Here is a 19,534-nt window from a genome sequence, read left to right on the forward strand (position 1 = left end):
AACTTTGTAAAGAACTAGGGGAAGAACATTCCAGGAGAAAGAGACTACAAATCCAAAGAACCCTAGAGAGGCAAGGGGTTCAGTGTGCTGGAGAAAGAGAGCATCCCAGGGAGGCTGAGGCTGAGTGAGGCGGTGGCAGGAGCTGCTCTGGGAGCAGACCTTGTCAGGAAGAGGAGGCTGGGCTTTATGCTAAATGCCCTGGGAAGCCAAGAGAGAGTTTAAGTAGGAAAGTAAACCACCGTCATCCTTTAAATGGAATCAATTTAGCTTTATACAAATCTCATTCCATTGTCCCTATTTTTCTCATTCATTCCATGATGGACCAGTGAAAATGCAACCACATTATTGGTCTGGCATTTGGGAGTCATGGCCGTTTGAGACATGGTTCAGAGGTGTGTGTCTGCAAGGACGGGAGGGCGATGAGTTGGGGAAGAACTGGCAGTGTGCTATCTTATTGCCCCAGGACCTTCCATGGAGCTTCACAGTGGCCTGGGAGAGACAAGGCAGGTGCACCCATGCTATAGTTAGGATGTTTGACCTTTGCAAACCTCATGTTGAAATGTGATTCCCAATGTTGGAGGTGTGGTCTAATGGAGGGGTTTGGTTCATGGGAGTTGATCCCTCATGAAAGGCCTGGTGCCCTCCCCATGGTAATAAGTGAGTTCTCACTCTAGTAGTTCCTGCAAGAGCTGATTGTTGAAAAGAGCCGGTGCCTCCCTTGTCTCTTTTTTGCTTCCTCTCTTGCCATGAGATCTCTGCACACATGGGCTGCCCTTCCCCTTTCACCATGAGTGGAAGCAGCCTGAGGCCCTCACCAGAAGCAGATGCCAGTGCCACATCTTGTACAGCCTGCAGAACATGGAGCCAAATAAGCCTCTTTTCTTTATAAATTACGCAGCCTTAGGTATTCCTTTATAGCAACACAAATGGACTAAGACAACTGACATTATGCAAACCTGGGAGAGTGACCTTTGGGGCATCTAGATCCTTGGAATGAACAGAGTCTGTACATGACTTTATTTCGGGTGTTCTGAGAGCTGACCACTGCAGAAGAGACACTAATTGATTGGCCAACTTCCTCACTAGAAGAAACCCTGGCTTTCTTCAGATATTAGGCAGCCTTGTGCTCAAAGAAAATGGGCCCAACCTCCAAATCAAGACAGGGCCAAGCCAAACATGGATATCAGGTTCCCCTTGCCAGTAACTGGGCTAGTAGTGGTCATGTAATCCAGTACTGACCAATGAGATGGCTGGGAAAATCACTGGGGAGCTTCAGAAATATGGGAGATGTTCCTTCTTCCTCCCTCTCTGGGAGTTGTCATGTGAGAGGCTGAGCATGGCAGCCATTTTGTGATTATGTGGACAAGAGAACCTCACAAAAATCAAACAAGGGCCCTGAGACAGCTAGGCTGCTGCTGGGACAGGTCCTGGCATCACACCTCCTTCTGGATTTTGTGTTAAATTAGACCAATAAATGTCATACCTTTTTTATACTTTACTTAGAAGCCACAGTGGACAAGAACTTGGGCTCTGTGTGGGCTTAAATCTCTGCTGAACCACTTAATACCAGGGTGATTTGGCGGCATTTCTCTGTGCCCCAGCTTCTTCACCTGTAAAATAGGATAATGGATAATAATATCATCTCCCTCATAGGGTTCTTGTGAGCATTACATGAGTAAATATTGTCATTCATAGTCAGTGGAGGAGACGGAAAAATGAGTATTATAGGTTAGTCTCATACAGTTTCCCAGAGGAAAGAGATGTTAACTCAGCCTATGGGAGGCAGGGACAGTGATGCTGAATATGGGCTCTGAAAGGTGAATAGGAGTTCACCATGTGGGGTAAAGAAGATGGCTGGGGTTGGAGAAACATTCTAAGCTGTGGAAATAGCAGGAGCAAGGCCCCTGTATCAGATATCTGGTGCTGTGTAACAAACAACTCCAAGATGTAGTGACTTAACACAAAACTATTTTATTATTTCTCATGGCTTTGTGGATTGGCGCTTTTGGTTTGCTTGTTTTTTGAGATGGAGTCTCACTCTGTTGCCCAGGCTGGAGTGCAGCAGTATGATCTTGGCTCACTGCAACCTCTGCCTCCTGGGTTCAAGCAATTCTCCTGCCTCAGCCTCCTGAGTAGCTGGGATTACAGGTGCCCGCCACCATGCTCGGTTAATTGTTGTAATTTTTTTAGTAGAGACAGGGTTTCACCACGTTGGTCAAGCTGGTCTCAAACTCCTGACCTCAGGTGATCAACCCATCTTAGCCTCCAAAAGTGCTGGGATTACAGGCGTAAGCCACAGCGCCCAGCCAAGTTGGCGCTTTCATTAGTTCTCATAAGAACTAATAGAACGAACAGAAAGAGAATGGGGCTTATAGCTGGATGGTTCTGCTGCTGCTCTCACTTGGGGGTCTCTCCTGCAACTGCAGTCAGATGTTGGGTGAGGCTGGGACATCCAGATGACTTCATTCATATGTCTGGTGCCTTGGTAGGGATGGCTGGAAGGCTTCATTCAGCTGTAACATTGGGAGGGCTGAGCCTCTGTCTCTTTCCATGTAATTGCAGGGCTTCTCACTTTCCATGTGGTTTTTCCACACAGTCCCTTCCAGCAGGGTAGCCTGGCTGCCTACACAGTGGTTCAGAGCTCCCAAGAGCACAAAAGCAGAAGCTTCCCAAACCTTTCAAGGCTTAGGCGTGGAACTGGCATTACTGCCACCACATTCCACTGGTAAATGCAAGTCACAAGGCCAAGCCCAGAGTCCATGTGGAAGTGAGCTGAGCAAAGCATGGATACTAAGGGCAGGTTCCCTGGGGACTGGCTCTCACTAAGCCAGAGGTTGGAAAGTTTTTGCTGAAATGCAGGAATGTGGAAAGGAGTGGTGGGTAAGGAAACCGGAGAAACAGGGCAAGGGTCAGAAACTCATTTCTGTGCCCTACCATCCCCAAGCTTGTGAGAGAGGAGAAGCACCGAGGAAATCTGTGTTAAATGAATGAACGGCCTTTGCCTTACCTTGGGAGTTTGCCCTTTGTCTCGGGCAATGAATCGTAAAGGCTTATAAATAGGGAGTGACATGGTCAGACTTGTGCCTTTGAAAGTCTACGCTAGTAGCTGGGGGAGGTTGAATTGGAGGAGGGATAAGACTTGGGGAAAGATCAGAGCGGAAGCAGATGAGATCAGGAATGGGTGGAAAAGGGCAATGGAGAGGCGGTAGGGGAGATATCAGTCCCCACAGGGCAGAAGAACTGGATTTTAATGAAACATTATCTTAGGAGGATCAGTTAATTAGCTCTTGATCTCTGTGGCTTTGATTTCCTCATTTTGCTGACTCGCCTCCTTTCCATCGCATCTTGGAGTTCCCAGTCTCCTCTGTGGGAAAGAGATATTAGTTTCCCTCTAATTGCTCTGCTGGAAGCATGTGCCTCCATCCATCTCCACTCTATGGTGGAGTGACTTGGTAGGGATGGCTGGAAGGCTGCATTCAGCTGTAACATTGGGAAGGCTGAGCCTCTGTCTCTTTCCATATAATTGCAGGGCTTCTCACTTTCCATGTGCATTTCATCATTGTTTGGCCACAGACCCTGGAAGTCAGTGGCTTTGAAGGTCCAGGCCACAAAGAGGCTCACTGGACTCCACGCAGGCTTATCTGTCTTCCTCTGTGGGGACCCTCTGATGGCAGCCACCTTTCCTCCCAGGAAGGGAGCCCAAAACAGCAAGCTAGGGATTAGCACAGAGCATTACTGCAAATGTTAGGTGGTAGATGGGTGGAGATGGCTGGGTGGGCAGGTAGATACATGGATAGATTAGAAGGATGGATGGATGGATGAGTGGGGAGTGAGTAGTGGATAGACGCATGACTATTTGGGGTGGATGAGGGAGTAGATGTGTGGTTGGGTGAATGGGCAGATAGATGAATGGGTGGAAAGACAGATGTGTATGGATGGGTGGATAGATGAATAAATGGATAGGTAGGTGGATGAGGAGGTAGAAAGATGGATAGTGGATAGAATATATGAATGAATTGAAAGAAAGATGGATGAGTAAGTGGGTGAATGAGTGAACAGATGAGTGATGGGTAGATGGATGGGTGGGTATGTAGCTGAATAATTTGGTTGCTGAGTATATGGATGGATGAGAGGATGATTAGGTTGATGGATAGGTGATAGGCAAAAGAAAGCAAGGAGAGATGGGTAAGTGTTTGGGTTGGTCAGAAAACTAGGCTCAGTCAGGCACACTGGGTACATGCCTATAATTACAGATACTTGAGAGGCAGAGGTGGGAGGATCATTTGAACCCAAGAGTGCAAGGCCAGCCTGGGCAACATAGACTCCATCTCTAGAACAAATTTTATTTAATTTAGAAAACGAAAATGAAGAAAGAAAAGAAAACCAAGTTCATCCACTTACCAGGAAATTGGGCCAGGAAACCCAGGGCTTAATAAAGACAATCAGGCTAGTGGAAAATAGAACAGGCACTAGAATCAGACATCTGTTCACTCAAGTATCATCTAACACCTAACAGGTCTCGTTTATATCAGAATATTCAGCCTGAGAGTGAAAGAGCTAGAAAGAATCTTAAATGAGATCAGACACATGCAAAGCATTTAGAACAGGGCCTGGTATACGGGAAGCACTCAATCAATGTTAGCTGATATTGTCGTTGTTAGCATTGCTACTACTCTTCCCTTAATGAGTACTTACTACTTTTAGGCAAGGTGCGAAACTCTTTACATGCATTATCTTTTTACTTCTTTCAGCAACCCTGAGAGGAAGATTCCATCATTATCCCATTTTTACTCGTGATTATGATTATTATTTTGGGGTGTGACAAAAGAGAGGTGGGTGAGAAGACTGGAGTCCAAGCTGATGGAAAAATCCCTCAGGCTGCTGGTGCTTTGTCTGGCAGGGCCACGGCAAAGACCGGTTGTCCTGAGTGACATCCACTCAGAGATGTAATGATTTTCCTTGAGGTTTTGGGTACCCCTATAACCACCCTCATAAAGCAATTATTCTTACCCAGGAATTCATGGGGGAAGGGGGATTAATCAGCCTTGCTTAGTGCCCAGATGTGCCAAAAAACCTGAGTAGGATACTCAGTGGGATTATAAATAAATGATGACAGGTATTATGGAGTCCAAGAGAAAAAACTTGACTTCAAGTGAACACGTCTCTTGCCAGCACCTTTTAAAGGTGATATTGCTTGTATTTACCTGGACGAATTGGGTTGACTTGACCTCACTCAGCCTCTAAGAAAAATCTCAACACTTCTCAGCAGAGGATGCCTGCAGAGAGGGTTGAGCAGAAAACATTTTGAGAGGGCATTGGCCTGGGAGTCAGGTGCTCGAGTGTTGGTACTTGCCTGCCCACTCACTGGCTGACCACTGGGATCCTGTTCTCCTAAATCAGCTTTTTATTTCCCTATCTTTAAATGAGATGGCTGTACTTGAGATATTTTATTTTATTCTTATTTTTTTGAGATAGAGTCTTGTTCTGTTGCCCAGGCAGGGCTACAGTGGTGCAATCTCCACTCACTACAATCTCAGCCTCCTAGGCTCAAGCAATCCTCCCACCTCAGCCTTCCAAGTAGCTGGGACTACAGGCACATACCACCACACCTGACTAATTTCTGATTTTTTGTAGAGATGGTGTTTCACCATATTGCCCAGGGCTTAATAAAAAGTGGGCTCAGCCATCTGCCCACTTTGGCCTCCCGAAGTGTTGGGATTACAGATGTGTGCCACCACAACTGGCCTGTACTTGAGATATCACTGGGATGGGGTGTCCCTTCTCTATAGAATATTCTGCTTTTTATTACTCTTTTTGCCTCGTTTCCTATAAATAAATAAATAAATGTGTGTGTGTGTGTGTGTGTGTGTGTGTACATATATACAGATTAGATGACAACTGGATGAGTGCAGTGGCTCATGCCTGCAATCCCAGCACTTTGGGAGGCTGAGGTGAGCAGATTTCTTGAGCCCAGGAGTTTAAGACCAGCCTGGGCAATATGGTGAAACTGTATCTCTATTATTATAAAAATACAAAAATTTTCCAGGCATGGTGGTGTATGCCTGTGATCCCAGCTACTCAGGAGGCTGAGATGGCAGGATTGCTTGAGCCCAGGAGGTCAAGGCTGCAGTGAGCCATGATGGTGTCACTGTACTCCAGCCTGGGTGACAGAGTGAAACCCTATATCAGGGAAAAAAAAAAAGTAGATTATAACCTTCTGGTAAGTGGAAAGAGGATTATATCAGTTGGGATCTTGTGGATATAGATGACACAATGACAACTCAACTCTGCTTAGGTAAAAGGAATTTACGAGCTCACATAACTGGAAAATCCAGGGGTGCCCAACTTTCCCCTATAATGGCTTTATTTCTAGGTAGTCTCTCCTCTTATGATGGCAGAAAATTGTTAGAAATGAAGGCTATATGCCTTCAAATAACTTACAGTCTTTTCGTTCAGAAAATGGAAATTCTAAATCAGGCACTGTGCAGCATCTGGGGAAACAGAGAGAGGTGAGATTACCTCTTTGGAGTCCCTTGGCCTTTGCATGCAAGAAGCACGGACTCAAATTTACACCAGGACCAGGCAGGTAACATAAATAAGAAGAGTGAGGCCGGGTGCAGTGGCTCATGCCTGTAATCCCAGCACTTTGGGAGAACAAGGAGGGTGGATCAATTGAGGTCAGGAGTTCGAGAACAGCCTGGCCAACATGGTAAAACCCTGTCTCTACTAAAAATACAAAATTAGCCAGGCTTGGGGGCATGTGCCTGTAATCCCAGATACTTGGGAGGATAAGACAGGAGAAGCACTTGAGCCCGGGAGGTGGAGGTTGCAGTGAACTGAGATCACACCACTGCACTCCAGCCTGGGTGACAGAATAAGACTCCATCTAAAAAAAAAAAAAAAAAAAAAAAAAATGGAAAAAAGAAAAAAAAATAGAAAAAAAAGAAGTGACTTGAGTGAGGGGCTTTAGGGAGAGGTGGAGACTGTAGCAAACAGGAGAGCATGTCCTGCTTTAAAGGAGCAGCTGTGACTCAAGGGCAGCCACTACTCTGTGCCAGCATAATTGCCATGCTATGCAAGAATGTGGTTCCAGTGTTAATCAGATCCTTTAATTTTTCAAGTGACATTGTATATCCATATTTTATGTAAACTCTTTTTTTTTTTTTTTTTTTTTTTGAGATGGAGTTTCGCTCTTTTTTTTTTTTTTTTTTTTTTTGAGACAGAGTCTCGCTCTGTGGCCCAGGCTGGAGTGCAGTGGCCGGATCTCAGCTCACTGCAAGCTCTGCCTCCCAGGTTTACGCCATTCTCCTGCCTCAGCCTCCCGAGTAGCTGGGACTACAGGCGCCTGCCACCTCGCCCAGCTAGTTTTTTGTACTTTTTAGTAGAGACGGGGTTTCACTGTGTTAGCCAGGATGGTCTCCATCTCCTGACCTCGTGATCCGCCCGTCTCGGCCTCCCAAAGTGCTGGGATTACAGGCTTGAGCCACCGCGCCCGGCCGAGTTTCGCTCTTTTTGCCCAGGCTGGAGTGCAATGGTGCGATCTCGGCTCACCACAACCTCCGCCTCCCGGGTTCAAGCGATTCTTCTGCCTCAGCCTCCCGACTAGCTGGGATTACAGGCAGGCGCCACCATGCCTGGCTAATTTTGTATTTTTAGTAGAGATGGGGTTTCTCCATGTTGGTCAGGCTGGTCTTGAACTCCCGACCTCAGGAGATCCACCCACCTCGGCCTCCTAAAGTGCTGGGATTACAGGTGTGAGCCACCGCGCCCAGCATATTTTATGTAAATTCTTCTGATGTTTCACTGTAGATTACAATTTTAAAAAATACTCTCATAGCCAAACAACACAAGTCCACAGTCCACCAGCTCATGCCCTCTGCTATTTGGAATAGGGATTGCCTAGAGGGCTGGAACACTGCTTACGTACCAGCCATTTCTGTTTTTTGTGTTTGTTTTTTCCCCAGTAACTTTTGGAGAATAGCCATTCTTTTTTTCTTTTTTTTAAAGATATATACAAATGTCAGTTGAGATACTGAGATTTTAAATGATCTCAGGGGGTCTCCTCATCAAAGCCTTAGAGATGGGGAGGGGCCAATAAGAGAAATCATTGTCAAATTTATTTCTGTATACCTTACCCCAACTAATAGAATTGGATACCCTTGAGGTCAGAGATGTGTCTTACTCATAAGCTTCTTTATTTATTTTATTTTTAATTTTTGTGGGTACATAGTAGGTGTATATATTTATGGAGTACATGAGACGTCTTGATAGAGGCATGCAAAGTTAAATGAGCACATTATGGAGGATAGGGTACCCATCCCCTCAAGCATTTAGCTTTTGAGTTACAAACAATCCAACTACACTGTTTATTTTAAAATGTTCACTTAAGTTATTATTGACTATAGTCACCCTCTTGTGCTATCAAATAGTAGGTCTTATTCATTCTTTCTATATTTTTATCCATTAACCATCCCCACCCCCCCCTCCCCAAGCCCTCACTACCCTTCCCAGCCTCTGGCAACCATCCTTCTACTCTCCGTCCATGAGTTCAATTGTTTTGATGTTTAAATCCCACCAATAAGTGAGAGCATGTGATGTTTGCCTTTCTGTACCTGGCTTATTTCACTTGACATAATGCTTTCCAGTTCCACCCATGTCGTCGCAAATGACAGGATATCATTCTTTTTTTATGGCTGAATAGTACTCCATTGTATATATGTACCACATTGTCTTTATTCATTCATCTGTTGATGGACGCTTAGGTTACTTCCAAATCTTAGCTATTTTAAACAGTGCTGCAATAAATATGAGTGTGTATTTCTTTAATATACTAATTTCCCTTTTTGGGAAGTATATACCTAGCAATGATATTGCTAGATCATATGGTAGCTCAACTTTTAGTTATTTTGAGAAACCTCCAAATTGTTCCATAAGCTTCTTACATGCCCTTAAATAAGAGGGTTTATTTATTCGTTCAAAAATATTTGTTAAACAGTTACTTTGTAATAGGGATTACAAAGTAATCCTGGGCACAATGGCGGTGAACAGTATGGCAGACACTGTTGGCTGTCCACCCAATTTCTGTCTTTACTTCTTCCTTATTAAAGGAACTTGAGTTGTGTTAATACAGGAATAATCTCACCCTATGGGGTGAATCCTGTTCCCTTTGCTAGTGGCATCCTAGGGGTGGCTATAGGACCCAGTTCCGGCCAATGAGATGGTAGGGAAGTTGGCAGTGGGTGGCAGGATTACAACAAGAGAGAGAGAGTGAGAGAAGTGAGAGTTATTTTGGCCATCCTTGTCACCTCCTCCTTCCCGCCTTTGAAAATGATTTGATGAAGATTGATGCCTGACATGATAGCAGCCATTCTGTAGCGATGAGGCAACAAGCCTGGGCATGAAAAGCCCACATATATAGGGTGGTAGAACAAAAGGGTGGAAGAAACCTGGGTCCTTAATAACATAGTTGAGCTGCTGAATCAACTTTCATGCCACCCTCCTCTTAACTTTTTGTGTGAGATGAGTAAATATCTGTATTCTTTAAGTCTCTATTAGTTAAGCATTCTGTTACGTGAGATGAGCAACACAGACCAGCTCCTGCCCTTAGGTAACCTACAGTTACCAGACAATGAGAGCTAGTGATGATTAAGTGCTTTCTACAAATTCCTCATAATAACCCTATAAAGCAAGTGCTCTTTTTATTACCGCCCTATATTTCAGATGAGAAAATTGAGGCTCGGAGAGGTTAGGGCACTTGTCCAAGGTCACTCTGCAAGTAAGTAATAGCACCATTCTGACTCCAGAATCCTCCTCTGAGCCACAGGTCGCACTGCCATCTGAGTCATTTTGCCCTGAATCCCTGTTGAGTGAATGAATGGACAAGTAGTCACAACAGGGCTGTTAGCTGAAAAGTGACAGAGCCATTTCCACTGCCTGCACTTGCAAGCTCCAGGCGTACCCAGATGTTCTTTATCTGAATCTGGAGCCACACTTTGTAAATATCGGGCTACTGGTGGGGAAGAATCTGAGAGATGTGGAACATGTAGCACTCGCCTTGGGCTTGGGGACCTTTGTCTTCCATTTAATTAACCTAAGGTTTCTCAATCTTGCCACTATTGACATTTGGGCTGGATTTTTAATTATTATTTATTTATTTATTTATTTGACAGAGTCTTGCTCTGTCGCTCAGGCTGGAGTGCAGTGGCACAATCTTGGCTCACTATAGCTTCCGCTTCCCAGGTTCAAACAATTCTCCTGCCTCAGCCTCCTGAATATCTGGGACTACAGGCATGCACCACCACACCTGGCTATTTGTATTTTTAGTAGAGATGGGGTTTCGCCATGTTGGCCAGGTTAGTCTCCAACTCCTGACCTCGGATGATTTGCCTGCCTCAGCCTCCCAAAGCACTGGGATTACAGGCATGAGCCACCACGCCTGGCCGAAAATTCTTTATAGTGGGGGGCTGTGCTGAGCATTGCATGGTATTTAGCAGCATCCCTGGCCCCCACCCACTAGATACCAGTCTCCCATCAGAGACTTGTGGTTGTGAAATTGCCCAGCCATCGTTACCACTATCATCATAGTCCAAATATCATTACCTTTGCCCTGGACAATTGGAGAAATCTTATCATGGGTTTTCCTGCCACCGTCTTTTATCTCGAATACTTCATAGTGCACACCAGCAGCTGGAGCCATCGCCTCAAAACGTATCAGTGCATGGAACTTCTTTGCTTAAAACACTACCGTGGCTTCCCATCACAATTAGAAAAAACTCAAACTCCTCCCTTAACCTTGAGAATAAAATCTCAACCAGGCATTGCATGGCTTGGTCCCGGCATTCATCTGTTCTTAGAACACACCAAGCTCATTCCCACCTTAGGGCCCTTGCTTGTGCTGTTCCCTTGCCTGTACCTCCTTCCTCAGAACTTCACATGGGTGGCTTTTCCTACCTACAGGTTCTCAGCTCAGACATATTGCCTCCTCCAGGAAGCCTTCCCTGACCACTCTATCTAAAGTTGCTGATGTCTCTCTCAGGCTCTATCACTTCCTCCTGTTTACTTTTTTTCACTGCATTTATCACAAGCAGAATGACTTATTTACTTGATTATTAACTGTATCTCCCACCAGAATATAAGTCCATGAGCGCAGGACTGTCTATTTTATTTACACTGTAGCTCCAGTGTCAAGAGTAATGCTTGGCACATAGTAGGTGCTCATTAATGATTGAAGAACGTTGAAGAACGGCATTTCCAGACTGGGAAACACCTTTGCCTTCCATCTAACTCATGTAGGGTTTCACAATCTTGCCACTATTGAGATTTTGGGCAGGAGAATTCTTTATAGTTGGGGCTGTCCTGGGCCATGCATGGTGCTTAGCACTATCCCTGGCCTTTACCCACTAGATCCCAGGACAACCACTCTCCCTCTCCCTTGCAGTTATGACAATCAAAAATATCTCCAGACATTGTAACGTATCCCGTTTGTTTAACAAATAAACAAACAAACAAACATAATAACATCAAAATATCTGTCTCACTCGTTTTTGTGGGGAAATTGCTTTCCTCGGCTTTCCAGCTGATTGGAAGATTGGCCCCAGGTTTCTTTCCAGGGACCTGGACCTGTCTGTCCACATTTGTATTAGTCAGGGTTCCACAGAGGGACAAAACTAATAGGATAGATGTATATATGAAGGGGAGTTTATTAAGGAGAATTGACTCACACAATCACAAGGTGAAGTCCTGCAACAGGCTGTCTGCAAGTTGAGGAGCAAGGAAGCCAGTAGTGGCTCAGTCCAAGTCCCCAAACCTCAAAAGTAGGGTAGCTTACAGTGCAGCCTTCAGTCAGTGGCCAAAGACCTGAGAGCCACTGGTGTAAGTCCAAGAGTCCAAAAGCCAAAGAACTTGGAGTCTGATGTTCGAGGGCAGGAAGCATCCAGCATGGAAGAAAGATGGAGGCCAGAAGACTTAGCAAGTCAGCTTCTCCCACCTTCTTCTGCCTGCTCTTCTCTAACCATGCCGGCGGTTGATCGGATGGTGCCCACCCATACTGAGGGTGGGTCTTCTTCTCCCAGTCCACTGACTCGACTGTTAACCTCCTTTGGCAAGACCCTCACAGACACACCCTGGAGCAATACTTTGCATCCTTCAGTCCAATCAAGTTGACACTTAGTATTAACCATGGCAACATTCCTTAGGGGTTTCAGTGGGCAGAGGAGCTGTGGGTAGGCTTCGGTGGCAGGTTGGTGATCAGGATTAGGAAATGAGTGCAAGGGAAGAGAAACTGTCCCATAATAAACTCACTAAAAAGTTTGTAGAGAGGATTAAAGGTTCACAAATAGCCAAGTCTGCCCTAAAAAAGAACAAAGAAGAGACAAGGGCTACAGGCACTAAAGCACACTATAAAACCATACTAATAAAAACAGGACCACAGTGACATAAGCACAAGTAGCCCAGTGGAGCAGAGTCGGGAGTGCAGGAGGCTTCATATGACAAAGGTGGCCCACAGATCGGCTGGGGAAAGGACAAGTTATTTCACAGGTTCACAGGGGGTTTTCAGAAAACCAGTCAACTATAGGGAATGAATGAAGTTGGCTGCCTACTAAATAACACACACAGACACACACACAATTGATTAAAGACCTAAAGTAAAAAATAAAAATATAAAATGAATAAACACAACTGTTTGCAACTTAGGGGTGGGGCAGGACTCAAATAAAAACTTTAAAAGCACAAACTATACAGCCAAAAATAGATGATCTTGATCACATTAAAAAAGATTTCTGTTTAATAAAGGACACTGTGGACAAAGTTAACAGGTAGGTGACAAAGCAGAAGAAGATATTTGCAATGTCTAAAATCCACAAGGGACTTAAAATCTGCATTATACAAAAAAATCCTGCAAATCATCAAGAATAAAACAGGAATCCTTATAGCAAAATGGGCCGCTATGTGCACAGGTGATTTATACTAGAGAACAACAAGCATACGAAGAGAGTCTCAGACTCATTAGTAATCAGAGAAATGCAAATTTAAATATACTGAGATGTTACTTTGTACGTGTTAGACTGTCAAAACCTAGATATCTGGATAATACCAAATGCTGGCTGGGGTGTGGAGCTGTAGGAACTCCCAAGCACTGCTGGTGAGATGCAGCCTGGAACAGACATCTGCAGGGAGACTTGGTATGCTTAGTTAAATGAAGTGCATATGTACTCCGTGATGTGTCAAATCCAAACCTGCAGGAAATGTTTTTTTAAAAAATCATCATACTGGCTCATAAGCAGACATGTGGGAGGATGCTCGTGGATGCATTCATTGTGGTGGTGGGAGTTGGAGGTCATCTGGGTGACCACATAGCGGGTGGACAGTGGAGAGGGGACATGTGTCATCAGGAACAACTATGCAGCTATTATGAGCTGCAGGCTGGGTGTACCCACAGCAACATGGATAGATCTTAGAGAAAAATAAATAGAATGTGATGTATAACACAAACCATATATGTAAGTTTTAAAGTGCACACAAAACATCAAACAGTTTTCAAGAACTCATACAAACGAAGCAATATACAGGCTGGGCGCAGTGGCTCACACCTGTAATCCCAACACTTTGGGAGGCCGAGGCAGGAAGTTCACTTGAGCCCAGGAGTTTTAGGTTGCAGTGAGCCATGATCATGCCACTGCACTCCAACCTGGATGACAGAGTGAGTCCCTATCTCTAAAAGCAAAAACAAAAACAAACCCAAACAAAACAATATACGGTTGACACATGACAACCATTTCCTATGGGTTAGAAGGGGTAGTGGGAGGGGAATGCAGATAAAAGGGAATTAAGAAATGAATAAAGCAATACAGAAGAAAAATAAGTATCAGGTTTTCTGTCTGTTCCTGGCCTTGGCAAGAGAGGTGTGTAGCTCCACGAGGACAGCGACCATGTAAGTGATTCGCCCTCAATTCCCAGCACCAACACCCATGCTGAGGCACATAGTAGATGCTCAGTAAACATCTGGAATGATTCCATTAATCAACAAATGAATTGATGGAGAAAGGACTTTGCAGAGAGGCTGCTCTGGTATTTGGATAGCCTGTTGATTCTGGAGTCAAACAAGAGATTCCCATATCTGGTTGTGCCAGCCGCCAGCAAGATAATGGGCAAGACACCTTCTCTAGGAGCTCCAGCTTCCACAGCTATAAAAAACCTCATCTCTTTTGCCAGATGTGGAAGCTGATGGATGTTATACCTTCAGAGGACTATTCGTAGTAGGTGCCTAACAAACATTCATCCCCACTCCTTGGTTACATGGAGTGGAGAAGAACCGCACTTTCTAGGCGTTATTTTAGCTGTACCTGGAAGGCACAGTCATGCCTGCAGTAATGCCTGGAAATTTCACCATTATAGAGTCATTTTTTTCCCTCTCATCAGGAAGGATTTATTGTTTTCTGCAGCCTCCTGTGGGAATGCCCAGATCTCTGGGGAAAAGTTGCCTTCAACAGATTAGGCTTACAGAGGGGCCAGCTGAGAACCTTTCTGACCCTAGGAACACCAGCTTGAAGCAGGATGATGGTTCACTGTCTCTCACACCCCACATCAAACCATCAGAAAATCCTTACAGCATTACCCTTGATATAGATCCTGCGTGACCACTTCTTTCCACTACCACCATCCTGGACCAAGCCACCATCATCTCTCGCCTGGACAACTACAACAGCCTCCTTGCTGGTCTCCCCACTCCTACCCCTGCTCCCCACTGTCTGTTCTTCAGAGTCCTGAGTCTAACCTAAGTCACTCTGCTCAAAACTTCCAGTAACTTCCCCATATTTCACTAGGAATAAAAGCCAAAGCTCTTGCCATGGCCCATATGAGCCTGCATGGTCCCTGCCCCCCGATCATGGTCCCTCCTGCCTCCTCTGCTCCGATCTCTCTGGTTGTCTTGCTGTCCCTTAAACATAGTTCATTTCCCCTTTCCAGCCCAGGGCATTAGCACTTGCTATTTCCTCCACCTGGAATGCCCTTCCCTCATTCTCCCCATGGCTAGTCCCTTCATTATCTTTCAAGTCTCTATTCATCTCCTCTGAGACACGCTTCCTGACCACCCTGTCTAAAGCTAGCAGCTTGGTCTCTTTCCACCCCATCATGATGTTTCATTTCCTTTATAACACTCACCGTAGCCTGAAACTCTCTCTTTAAAAATTCACTTTTTTAGTTACCTGTCTTCCTCCACTGGTCTACAAGCTCAGAGAGGGAGGCAGGGCTGAATTACGGCAATAGGTCAGAAGTTTAGGTTTTAGTCTAAAGCAAGGGAAAGTCTTGGGAAGGTTTTAAGCAGATGAGAAACATGGTCCAATTTATGAAATGTAGCAGTTGTTTTGGTGGCCATGGGGAGAATGAACTGTAGGAGGCCACGGTGGGAGCCAGGGATGCCAAGTTGCAGGGAGGTTGCACGGAGACAAGACAATGGTACACTGGACAAGAGTCATGATGATGGAGACGATAAGTGGACAGGTAAAAAATATATAATAATACTATGTGCAACTCTATGGAAAGGAACCCCTTAATTTTAGAAATGAAGAAAAGGGCCAGAGAGGAACCCGTGTTGGAACCCTGCGTCTTGTTCAGTTTTCATTCTCCAGGGCAGGGGCGCTCACTGCTATACCCGTCCCTGGCACTTTTTTTTTTTTCAACAGGGTCTCACTCTGTTATCCAGGCTGAAATGCAGAGGTGCAGTCACAGCTTATTGCAGTTTTGACCTCCTGGGCTCCAGTGATCCTCCTGCCTCAGCCTCCTGAGCAGCTGAGACCACAGGTACGCACCACCATAGCCAGCTAATTTTTTTATTTTTTTGGCAGAGACGGAGTCTCACTATGTTGCCCAGGCTGGTCTCCAACTCCTGGGCTCAAGCCATTCTCCTGCCTCAGTCTCCCAAAGTGCTGAGATTACAGGCATGAGCCACTGTGCCGGCCCCCAGCACCTATTTACTTATCATGCAGTAAATTTGAAAGAATAAATGAGTAAACACAAGGCCCATCTGTGGCATCCTTAGAGAACCCTTGCCTGCCTCTCCAGGTACCTCCTCCAGTTTTCATTTCTGGGATTATCTGATGGGTTTTGCCTGGATGGGGAGCTCCAGGAGGAAGACTTTTCCTTCACGGAGCCTGGCATTCTGCTTGCACATAGGAAGCTGTCAATAACCAGATGTCCAACTTAACATGAATAAATGAATGAATGAATGAATCACCAGACTATATAAACCAGCTCACTCCTCACCCTCTCTTCCCCCCACCTCGCTTTATTTTTCTTCTTGGCGGTTATCACCACCTGCCACATTGCATATGTACTGATGTTTTCATTGTCCGCCTCCACACTCCCCCCGACCCCCCGCTAAAATCTAGAATGGAAACTCATGAAAGCAAGGGCTATTTACAGTTCCGATCTGCCCCCTCCCACCCTCTGACCCTCCCTGCTGTTTCATTATTTCCCCCAGCGCTTGTCACCGCCTCATATATCCTTTCTCTTTTTTGTTTATGATCTGTTTCCAACCAGCTCCACGAGGGCCGGATGTTTGTGTTTGATTCACAGCTGTATCTCAGACGCCTATCACCCTGCCCTGCACCGCGGCTCGCGCACAGGAGGCGTTCAACCCACGTTGTTGACGGGACGAAGGAAGGCGGGATCGCGAGGCCGGCTGTGCAGGTGGCCCGAGTGGAGAGGGATGAACGGCCACGCGCGTCTCCTTGGCCCAAACCCGGAGCCCGCCCCCGGCCTCCCCGGCAGGCTGGGCCGGGCAGGCAGGAGTTAAGCCGCGCGCGCGCTTCCGACCCGCAGGTGGCGCCGTCCCGCCTCGTTACCCGGCTCTGGGCGCTCCGAAGTGCGGGACAGAATAGCAGCGAGCGCGGAGCCGAAGCTCAGCCCCGACTTGTTGATCTCGCCCAGGCAGCCGCCGCTGCCGCCGCGGGAGCAGAAGGAGGAGGAGGTGGAGGAGGCTCCGCGCGGCCGCGGTCCTGCCCCCGCGCCCCCGGCGCCCGCCCGCGTCCCCAGCTTCGGAGAGCGCGCCCCGGCCCCGCGGCGCCTGCAGCCCGGGCGCGTTGCCTGCCCGGCCGGGGTAGGCCCGGCCCAGCCCGGCCCCGGGACCGCCGCTGCCCACGGGCGGGGGCGCCCGGGCGGCCGGGACGATGCGCGGTCCCTGGCCCCAGGAGGCGGCCGCCCTGGGGGTGAGTGTTGGGGAGTACGGCCTTCCTTGGGGGTGCATGGGGACACGGGCAGGGGGCTTGCCTGCCGCAGCTCGGCCTGTTGGTCTGCTCGGGCTCCGCAGCTCCAGGCTGGAGGGGAGCGGGGTGGGAGGCAGGCAAGGGCTGGGGCCTGGGGGGGCGCGCGATCCCCTTTCTGGGGCTAAGGCGTGAGCCCTACATGCAGGGGGTGCTCACGGAAACCCCCCGAAATCACCAGTGCGCGGTAGGAGGATGGCACGTTTTGAAAAGGCCAGAAAATTTAGCTCATTTCCCCGCCTCCCACCTCCCCCACCCCTTCCCTTCCAAACCCGGGGAAAGGCGCAGAACCCGGAGTTATAAAAAGCCATCGCAGGAGAGGAACGAGGAGGAGGAGGAGGAGGAGGAGGAGGAGGAGGAGGAGGAGGAGGAGGAGGAGGCGGGGAAGGAGCGAGGGGCGGACGGAGCAGGCGGATCCTGAGGACTCTGCCCGCCCCTCCTGCGGTAGGGTTGGGGGCGCAGAGGGAGAGGCGAGAGTGGGCTTTTCCTCCTCGCGGCTCACCTCGTCGCTGGAGCGACCTCAGGAGATGCTCCGATGTTTGGGAAGAGGGGTCGCTCCAGGACAGAGGGGCTGTTGTGCACACTCCGTCTGTTGTGACCTCGGACAGGTGGGCACCTGGAACCCCCGGAATTCCCCCAAATCTTTGAAGATTTAGAAAAAAGCCCGCTGCCATTCCCCACCCCCAAAATCTTGATTATCTCGAGCAGGGGAAGGAAAAGAAGAGAACTCGTTAAAAAAAAAAAAAAAGAAAAGAAAAGAAAAAGAAAGAAAGAAGAAGAAAGAAAGAAAGTTTTCATGCAGCTCCCCCTCTCTCCCCATGGTGGGGCCAGGTTCGGGACTCGATCGGGAGACCCATAAAGAATCGAGTTTCAGCACTCTAAGGGGCGGACAGCGCCCCGGGCGGCTGGGTCGCGCCTGGGCCGCAGAAGCCCGGGGTGGGGCCTCCCGGGCTCCAGGGGCATCTCTTGGGGCTCTCTCCCCGCCCCGAGGGGCAGCCCCTCCCTCCGTCCATGGGGTGGGGCGGACTTCAGCACCGGCTGGAGGGACAGCGCCCATCCGTCCTACCCCACTGAGCTGCTTAAGCGCGGGGAAGGTCAAGGCCGGCTGGGAGCCTAGTGGAGAGGTGGGGGGCGGGGGGACAGCATGCCTAGCTCCCCGTTTGCTGACCCGCGTCCGCTTTCGCTTTCTGCCTCGCAGCCGTCGGGATGGAGGTGAGAAGACGGCCGTGACGCGCGCCCGCGCGGCCCCCTGCACCCCCAGCAGCCCACAGCGCTCCCTGCCCCCCTCCCCCGCAGCAGCGGGCCTTGCCGTCGACTGACAGCGGCCTGGGGGGGCAGGGGGGGCGGGGGCGGCCGGATCAGCGATGCCGGCGGGCATGACGAAGCATGGCTCCCGCTCCACCAGCTCGCTGCCGCCCGAGCCCATGGAGATCGTGCGCAGCAAGGCGTGCTCTCGGCGGGTCCGCCTCAACGTCGGGGGGCTGGCGCACGAGGTGCTCTGGCGTACCCTGGACCGCCTGCCCCGCACGCGGCTGGGCAAGCTCCGCGACTGCAACACGCACGACTCGCTGCTCGAGGTGTGCGACGACTACAGCCTCGACGACAACGAGTACTTCTTTGACCGCCACCCGGGCGCCTTCACCTCCATCCTCAACTTCTACCGCACTGGGCGACTGCACATGATGGAGGAGATGTGCGCGCTCAGCTTCAGCCAAGAGCTCGACTACTGGGGCATCGACGAGATCTACCTGGAGTCCTGCTGCCAGGCCCGCTACCACCAGAAGAAAGAGCAGATGAACGAGGAGCTCAAGCGTGAGGCCGAGACCCTACGGGAGCGGGAAGGCGAGGAGTTCGATAACACGTGCTGTGCAGAGAAGAGGAAAAAACTCTGGGATCTACTGGAGAAGCCGAATTCCTCCGTGGCTGCCAAGGTGAGTCAGGGATCTGGGGGCTGCTGGGCTGGGGGGGATCTGCCTGCATCCCCATATTGAGGACCACTGCTGAAGGACTCTGGCTTCGTTCCCAAAGATGAATATTAGTGATGGGGAGGGGCTAGGATGAGTCCCCAGAGGTGAGGACCAACCCCCTCAGACTTTTCCCATGTGGCACTGGTCACTCCATCTTTTTATTATCCAAGACGTTATACCCCTACTTTGTTGGAAAGAAGGTTTTACAGGGACCCATAAAAAGCCACAGCAAGAAGATGGACACTAATGAATAAGAGAGAGAGCACAGAGAGATAACACAGGCTTGCTGGGGTGGAGTAGGGTTTGGTT

General features: G+C 48.3%; 1 protein-coding gene and 1 long non-coding RNA gene across 2 annotated transcripts in view; one reads left to right on the top strand and one right to left on the bottom strand.

Annotated features, from left to right (window-relative positions):
• Nucleotides 1-1,548: 1,548 nt before the first annotated feature.
• Nucleotides 1,549-18,517, bottom strand: LOC126964404 (uncharacterized). The gene is made up of 3 exons (XR_007729361.1): nt 18,427-18,517; nt 17,761-17,874; nt 1,549-1,610 (listed from the first exon to the last, which is right to left on the bottom strand). It is a non-coding gene; the product is annotated as an uncharacterized LOC126964404 (long non-coding RNA).
• Nucleotides 18,437-19,534, top strand: part of KCNB1 (potassium voltage-gated channel subfamily B member 1) — a 118,981-nt gene continuing 117,883 nt past the window's right edge. The window contains exon 1 of the mRNA XM_050807446.1: nt 18,437-19,189. Within this exon, the coding sequence (XP_050663403.1) occupies nt 18,623-19,189 (567 nt within the window). The 5' untranslated portion in view covers nt 18,437-18,622. The remainder of the gene's footprint in view (nt 19,190-19,534) is intronic.

This window comes from Macaca thibetana, chromosome 10 (genome assembly GCF_024542745.1).
Source record: "Macaca thibetana thibetana isolate TM-01 chromosome 10, ASM2454274v1, whole genome shotgun sequence".
In the NCBI taxonomy this organism is placed as follows: domain Eukaryota; kingdom Metazoa; phylum Chordata; class Mammalia; order Primates; family Cercopithecidae; genus Macaca; species Macaca thibetana.